The following is an 8925-nucleotide window of genomic DNA, read 5'->3' on the forward strand; positions in this document are numbered from 1 at the left end:
GGCAGATATTAAATAAAATCTCGTATAAATGGTTTAAAGTCATTGACTTGCGACTGAAGGGTGCGGGATCGAATCATACCCAGACCAGGCTTGGTCAGCCGCCGTTGCATCCTTGGGTAAAATAGCTTACTCCACTCCAATATAACCACCCATGTTTTGATGTGGCATTAATCTTCAGTCAATCAATCACCGATATGACGGAGGAGGGGATCTAAAATTATTGGTGCCGAACAGACGAAGGGAGCAATGTACCTTCAATGAAATGGTAACTGTTAACTTAATAAACAATTTGTTTTAACTTTCAGACAATATTTACTAATTATCAGTATTTAATTTTTCGTTAATTTCTTATTAACCAAGAACGAGCGAGCGAGCGAGCGAGCGAGAGAGAGAGAGAGAGAGAGGAATAAATGTTTACCGTGGAGTCAAGTGTAGTTATAACACACTCATTACATACAAATTTATACGTTTCCAAATTCCTTGCATAGACATAATAACTTATCCCAGGGTCATGTGACTCAAGACGCATTTTCATTTTAAATTTTAAACTTGCACAAAACATTTCTTTCTTGTTCTTTTTTAAATATTTTAAATACCCTACGTATGTGAGTGTATAGCAATAATACGTCAGGCCATGTTTTTTTTTTATAATTGGACACAAGTTATATCATGTAAATAATTGTCACATTATTCTGTCTGTCTTTCAGTACTATTCCTCTGAATACATTTTCTCACAAAACGTCATCTAAAGAGTCGGCGACGGAAAAATATGCAAATAGATCGTTTGGGTTTCATTTCACAGTATCATAACGGCAATCCTAAGCTTGGTATCGGGATGTTTTCAAGATTTTTTTTCTCGTCAAAAGCAATACTAGATAAAGTCCCATTAAGCAATAATGCAAACGTTTTATTGATCCTCACAATAAGCACGAACACAACAGTAGTGTACTTTGTTAAAGAATTTTGCACAAAAATCCATGAAACAAGTTCTTTCTAGTTTGAAGGGTCTATTTGAAAGGTGCTGTGTTATGCTGTTGGGTGATAGGAGTACCGAAGGTTGACAGTCAGTACATGTGCATGTTGCCACGTACGACCTTTATTATGAAGTCAAGGACACAACCACTCAGGAAATCCAGCTGATGACTTCTCTTCTTCCACAAGTCTAATCGTCCACAAGTCAGAAGGCACGTTCTGCCATCAGCCTAGGCTCGAGAAAGCCGGATCCACAAGCTGCAGTAAGGGATATGCGGACCCCTGCAATAATAATAATAATACTAATAATACTAATAATAATAATTTGCAATACAGGTATTTAGATTTTTAACAAGTTGAGTTTATGAGTCATACCCGGCCATGACAAATTTAAAACACCTCCGTTACCATTATATTGCGACGACGTTTATATTTACAAGGTGATATCACACATTCTGACCTGTAATTTTTAATCCAATTAGTAGTAGAAACAATTCCTCAGACTGGTAGCTCTACGGTGGAGTACAGAAACTGGTCAATGCACATGAAGTCTTCACATAAACTGCTGACATATTCGTCTTCTGCGCTCAAAGTTTTGGGATACTTGACTAAAACACAGCTCAGGTCCAAGTCCGAGACACTGTTACGGTCCTTGCCTCCGTCATGTGTCTTACTGATGTTGGCAGTGGCAGAGATAAGTATGTCCAACTTTTCTGCACTATCAACCTGCAAGAATATTGAACAAACCGATTATAAAGCTAGCTATTTTGAAGGGGAACGAATGCAAGTTTCTCACGTAAGACAGAAGACACATTTTGAATCAATAGTAAAACTAAAAATTACTTATGTATTTCGAAAACAAAATACGTACGATTTTGATTCATGTCGGCATCTTCTCTCATTATCTACCTACCTATCAACCAACAACTTGTGCAAGTAACGACTAGGCCAATGGAACCGTAAATAAGACAATTGTCACCAACTCTGCATTTCAATATAATAGTGAATCAAAGGAAAAATAGTTTGTCAGTATTTGGACTCGTAGTTCGTTTATTTTCAGTGTGTGTGTGTTTTATTTAGTTATATCTCGAGGGGGACAAAAATGTTTTAGTTTCTCGTCTTGCCTAACGTTTTATGTATGTGCATGCACGAACAACCAGATGTGCAAGGGGCCCCGAGTGGTCTAGTGGTCTAAAGCGCTCACCGTTCCGGATCACTGCCATCTCACCTCTATCTGCGTGGGTTAGAGTCCAAGGCTCGGCTAGCGTGGGTATGTGGGAAAGCCTGCTAGTAGCTTCTCGTGGGTCGGTGGTTCTTCCCTGGGTTTTCCAGGGTTCTTCCTCCGCCAGTTATACTGGCCGTCATGTATAGCCTATCTTGTGCTGAAAAATGGCGTTAAACCCTAGAACAACAACAAACAGATGTGCAAAATTTGGCAGATGCCAATGCACCCAAGCCAACACCCACAATAGATGGTTATAAATATCGTCATGTGACATCCTCTATCGCAATAATACGTGAATTCATACTGTACTTTACTGAGTAAAGAAAATCAGTCGTACAACAAATATTATCATAACTAACCTTGCACTCTTAGCAGGCTGGTTTATTACCTCTACATCCTGGTCTATAATTTACACATCACACTCTCGAAATATATGAAGGGATTCTGTAAATTTAATGGCTCAAAATTCAACGTAAGCATCCGGGTTCGACTGCGCCATTTAAACAGTAGGTCAGGAAATACATGGCAGAAATCTGAGTGGGTTCTACATTAACCTACATTTAGTATGAAATGCAGTCTTGCAAGTAGACTCTGAGAATATGGTCACGTTACATGCCTCAATATTTTGTTTGATGTTATATTATCTACTTTAGAACGGATGTTAAAAGCAAGTGACATGATATGTATATAAATGTATGACTATAAAGTGCACCAAATAATGAAGAACATCAGGATAATCCCTCACCAGCCCAGCTGATCTGGGTCCATGCCGTTTATTTGCAATCGATCAGTTGGTCTATGCCATTTATTTGCAATCGATCAGTTGGTCTATGCCATTTATTTGCAATCAATCAATGGGTCCATGCCATTTGTTTGCAAGCGATCAATGGGTCCATGCCATTTATTTGCAATCGATCAGTGGGTCCAAGCCGTTTATTTGCAATCGATCAGTTGGTCTATGCCGTTTATTTGCAAGCGATCAATGGGTCTATGTCGTTTATTTGCAATCGATCAATGGGTCTATGCCATTTGTTTGCGATCGATCAGTGGGTCTATGCCGTTTATTTGCAATCGATCAATGGGTCTATGCCGTTTATTAGCAATCGATCAATGGGTCTATGCCGTTTGTTTGCAATCGATCAATGGGTCTATGCCGTTTGTTTGCAATCGGTCAATGGGTCTATGCCATTTGTTTGCGATCGATCAATGGGTCTATGCCATTTATTTGCAATCGATCAATGGGTCTATGCCGTTTATTAGCAATCGATCAATGGGTCTATGCCGTTTGTTTGCAATCGATCAATGGGTCTATGCCGTTTGTTTGCAATCGATCAATGGACAGCTTGGACTCTGATTTGCTGTCGCATCAAGCTACAACTGATATTAGTCAGGTGGCACCATCTATACTGACTTATAAGACGAGTCAAACTGCAAACAGCAAAGATCCTTACCGGATGTAGCATAGTGTGTCTGCATAGCAGGATCCATGTTGTCTGTTCTACTGTTTAATCCTAACAAACTGCACCAACCCAGATATGCCTGTACATTCTGCGCCGGCAGATCTGGGTCGGTGTAGTTTGCTGTTGGCGTCGTCTTATAAGCGAGTATAGAGTGTATTCTGGGCGCTCGTCGTACATAATCAATGTAAGGAATGCTCGTATAATACCTTTAAAACTTTGATAGAGTTCTCTCTACAGTAGGCCTCTATGAGTTTATGTTGAATTCGGGTGGTAATATTCTGCGACGACGCTTCCGGCAAAATACACACCATCACACCATCGGCATCCCTTTAAGAAAGAAAAAAAACCCAAGAAACTTCAATTTAAGACAAAAATGGTAATTACTAGATCTTAAATGGTGAGCAATTTTGTTTTGTTTACTATAAAACGTTTCATATGAATAATATCGAAACAAAAAATTCGGGACACCTAATATGGATTTTTTGTGTGAAGGGGTATCAAAAGGACGCGCCCGTAGTGTATATGTGATATTTACCAGCCTTGTACGCATTTAGTAATACTCATTGTTACAGTCTGTTTCATATATCTTGAACTTGAGCTATTCAATTTAAAATTAAGTAGGATATTAGACACTAAAGAATACCATTTTATATCGCCTGAAAATTTCGACAGGCATATACGTAACTAGTTCCAACACCAATTTTGTAAACAATTTTGCGTAGCTTAGCCAAAAATTCTATACGTCAATTTGTAAGTTTTTTAGTCTGCTTTTAAACTAAGAATCAAACATACATTTATTACATTAGCAGTATAGCACCTTATAACTTAAAACGTTTTTAATCGACACCATACACGCCATCAGTTATGTGATGACGTGCCGTTAAACCATTAGCATACATACGTACTATTTAATGAGCCAAATTGGAGATTGACGTGCGTGTTCAGTTTTAGGTGACAGCTGTGAATAAATCAATACAATATCTGCCCAAATTCAACCATATGCATGCGTGCGAGTGAGCAGACTACAAACTTTCAAGCTGATTTGCCGCTGTTTTCTTGGTCGTTATATTCTCCTGAGATCGAAAATAGCTTCATACTGTAGAGTGTAATAAGTGTGAAAACGGTAACTGGAGAGCTGCTGTTTCGTGAGCACCTTTTGACATTGATTACGTCACCGATTACGTTTAAAACTATCGCCCGAAAAAAAGCAACAGGATTTCGATTATCTTTTATTTAAATGTGGACCGTGTTCGAAGTCGGATAGATTAACACACAAATATGAAACTATTATAAAATATTGCTTGAGAAACGTATTAGTCATCTAATCAATGACCTGGCATTGTCAATCATTTTATATGGTAGTTGGATCTGAAATGCCAATAATTGAGACAAAAGGATCCTGTTGTCAGTACCTCTCTTATAGTGACAGTCATAGCATGAAATCGCGATAGTCGAAACATATATGCAGCATTGGCTAAGTTAAAGATGTAACGGTAGTTTGGTAGATAAATGGGTGGTGTTAAAAACCAAATACTTACGATTCCAAAAGATTAACGCACTGAAAGACTCCGCAACACAATCGCTCCTCATGGAAAGCTTTCTTCATCATGTTTCGGACAGCATCCCCGATGTTCGAGGGCGTCTTCCTGGAACCGCAGGAAAACATTTAATTAACTGTTTACAATGCCAAGCAGACTGGCTTTGAAAAGACTTTTTAGGATCAGTGTTTACAGACTTACTTAGATCATGCCACTGTGACTCATGGAGTCATGAATGAATGTGCACAACTTGTTAGCATTATCGATGAGTCATAGAACATAGTACGATATGGACCGATCTGAGTGAGGCATCAATTGTGGGTCATTTAAGTGCAATACTGCCAGCTGCCTTCCTTGGTGCATGAGCGTCGCAATATGTTAACAATGATTATAAGTTTGGGCCAGTTACTTCTCTGTTTCTTACACATTATAATGTTTACACGCGGGATATAAATGTCAAATTTACCTGTAGATAAGAAACTGATGAAATCGCACTAGGTATACTATAGCTTCATTGCTGCTCGACCGTTTGGAGTACAACAACATTGTTTTGATGAACAGATTGCTTAATGATCTTCCGGGAAAGTCGTGCAGAGTTCAAAGCTGGTCTGAGCAAACGAGGAGGACTTAACCCCACCACCCCATTTGAAATGTGCGCGAAACAACCGTTTCCCAGAGTAAGTTTTCTTTACAGTTAGGTGGTTAAAATTATTCCCCGAAACGCTTAAAATACACGAGCTTCTGTGGGCTTCGCCCTCAATGCCCCCCCCCCCCCCCCCGGAGGTTCCACCCCATATACCTCTCTCTTATTGTCTACGCAAACCAGTCCCCATATGTGAAGATCCACAATGGCAACCCAGTCAGTGTACGCAGAAGTGTAACAGTGAGAAAACTAGGTTTTTGCAAAATAATCTTGTGCTGACAAAACTTCAATCACTATTTCCTTGTATTTTCAAACTTTAAAATTTGCAAGAAATAAACAAGATCATTAAATAAAAATGTGATCGAGCATGCAGAACTGATATTAAGTGGAAGAGTAAGAATATATATTTTTTAAAGCCATAAGTAATCACGCAGAACAGAAACACTAGATTCTATCTAATTTTCTTTATCGACATCTGAAACTTTCTTACAGTCATTAAATTGTTTACAGCTTGATTCACTGAAAAGTCAACCATTGATATTCGAGGGCGTGAACATGACTTGGTATAAAAATATATAAAAAGAAAGAGCACGGTCGTTTACTTTTGAAGCACTAGTGTCGTGACGTGGACACATACGTACAGGTCATAAAGTAGAACATCGCAAAGTCTACATATAAAAGAACGAAAAAAATATTTTATCCTTAATTTTTTTATTTGTCCGAAACAAAGCAATAGTGCTGAAGGTCGGATTTCAAAGCATTCTATAAACTTTAATGAAAGAATGTGCAACTGATCTCCAGTCACTGCGTGTGACTACACATCAGGCTTATGCAATTATGCATGCATAACAATAATTATTCATTTTCTTAAGTTTTATGTTTATTCAAAATGAAATTGCACTGTGTATGCAAGATATTAAATTTACAGTGTATACGCGTTTCGTAACATCATTACGCCTTTGTTCGCATCACACAAAGGAATTTAGTAACGATCAAAGATGGTTCGCTTCTAAATCATTGCAAAAAATTGAAAGATCAAGAAAGTCCAACTTACTTTTGTGATTCCAACATAGCTCTTTGGCTGATATCTGCGAGTGTCATACTTTCTTTTATAAAATCCAATCAAAACTATTTAGTCCTTTGTTTCGATGAAGCCCGACTCGAATTCACGCCTCGTACTTACTAGATACGTCTGCTCATATGAACAGATAGTACCGTTACTGTAAACCAGTCACGAAGGAGGCGGAGCTTATCAGAGAGTGAACAAAATTTGATTGGCTATACGTGAACTCAACATGTAAGCTGTTGTCTTGGTCAAAACATAATAAAACAGCAAACATGAAATTTCATGCCTATTTTCACCATTGAAAACAGTCAAAATAAATAACATGGAAAGTTATTGGGAATTGTGTTTGAAGATGAGTAATAATTTTGAAGATTGAAACGTTCTGTTGGTGTAAGTTATCTGATCAAAACTACATTTCTCCCAACCTATTTTAGCCGGGGACCTGAACAAGAGTACTTAGTGATTGTTTATGTCAACATGTAAAAGGAACTAGAAGGCTCGTACCAACTGACACTAAAGCGTACTATTGCGGCTACCTAGATAGTGCATGGATGTACTAGGGTCCGTAATACCTTTCGGCCACAGCGCTCACGTACGGTCTCTATGTTTGTTAGAGGTGTGAAGATGAAAATATTCAAAATTAGAACGGCTACTGACACTACCCTATGAGTCATGAAGTACTGGACATCATGTAATTACAGAACGTACAGTAATGATCACGCACAATAGAAAATAATTTAAGCTCTCCAAATAAATAAAGATATGGTGATCTCTCAAAGTAAGTTTTATGTATATGTCGTACTAGTATTAATAACAACAACAACAAAAATATACATCCATCCGTACCGTATGCAATACTAGCAATTGTCAACGGGTGGGTTAATGTGATCTCCGACCCCTTGTAGTTCTTTGGTTATCGTTATTTAGGAGATGATCGACCACTGTGTTAATGCCTGGCTCGTTTAGACAAAATAAAATGTAAAATTAATGGTTTGAATAACAGATCAGAGCAAAGATATGGAATAGAACATTGAACCTCCGTGTGTAAGTTAGGGTGTGTGTGTGTGTGTGTGTGTGTGTGTGTGATTCGGATTTTTTAAATTTTTCAGTCGTGCCAGTAGTCGAGCTCAAATCGCCGGCATGTCAGCATCACATGATTGCTTCCGGTCTTTCCCAAATCATGTTGGTAATAGGTCGGCGTTGCCGTGTTTCCTCTCTCTCTCTCTTCTAGCCTCTTCGGGTCATCAACCATCTTGGTTATACACTGCGCTTTTTTATAATATGCAGTACAGGTATGGAGCTACTAACCTTTAAATAAATATAATACGCAACCTTAACATTTGCCAGGGTCTTCGTTTGTTCTAGGATCAAACACTATTCCCATATTTGTTTACGTTAGATATGTCTTATCGGAATTTAACTGATCTGAGATATGATCAGTTCGAAACCTGATCTGATACACAAACAGCGTATTAACGTGAATTTGTGTCTTTTCTAGCGGCTACTCGCATTCCTAATTTGACTTCGTTGATAAACCACCACATCCGGCTGTGGGCTATAAAATACTAGCTGATTATGTCGGTTGACACACGTTCCTAATGCTAACGACATCTATTATGGGTTTAAAAGAATTCACAATTTAATTACACAAACGTATTAATGGACTTCACTCGTTGTCCTACCTAGTTTCCTTGCTAATTAGCGATTCATTGACATACATTTGCAGACATAGAACAGTCATTTCTCAGCATACATGATACAAATAATTTCAGACAAGGAATTTACTTCTCACAGATCGTATCAGAAGATATGCATGAAACTCCTACACTACATGATTTCTATCACATTCAAGACCAATGAATGTATGATTATGTTCTGAACTCAAGGAATACTAAAGTATGAGTTACAAACGAATAAATTTAACAAATAATTACAAACTTGTATCAATGCCATTTGTATGTGATTTAGACCATACTGCTGTGCTTCCTGAGCCCTTGCTTGCTTATCATCAGAAAATTACC

The 8925-nt window shown here is 38.1% G+C and overlaps 1 protein-coding gene across 1 annotated transcript; it reads right to left on the reverse strand.

Annotated features, from left to right (window-relative positions):
• Positions 1-886: 886 nt before the first annotated feature.
• LOC149807622 (growth arrest and DNA damage-inducible protein GADD45 alpha-like) lies at positions 887-7062 on the reverse strand. The gene is made up of 5 exons (XM_089968928.1): positions 6893-7062; positions 5196-5303; positions 3864-3984; positions 1433-1698; positions 887-1254 (listed from the first exon to the last, which is right to left on the reverse strand). The coding sequence occupies exons 1-4, from the start codon at positions 6937-6939 to the stop codon at positions 1471-1473; spliced, it is 504 nt and encodes a 167-aa protein (XP_089825054.1). The 5' UTR covers positions 6940-7062; the 3' UTR covers positions 887-1254; positions 1433-1470.
• Between the last annotated feature and the right edge of the window lie 1863 nt (positions 7063-8925).

The sequence above is a fragment of the Sinohyriopsis cumingii genome, chromosome 1 (assembly GCF_028554795.1).
Source record: "Sinohyriopsis cumingii isolate HCF-2022 chromosome 1, ASM2855479v2, whole genome shotgun sequence".
NCBI lineage: Eukaryota > Metazoa > Mollusca > Bivalvia > Unionida > Unionidae > Sinohyriopsis > Sinohyriopsis cumingii.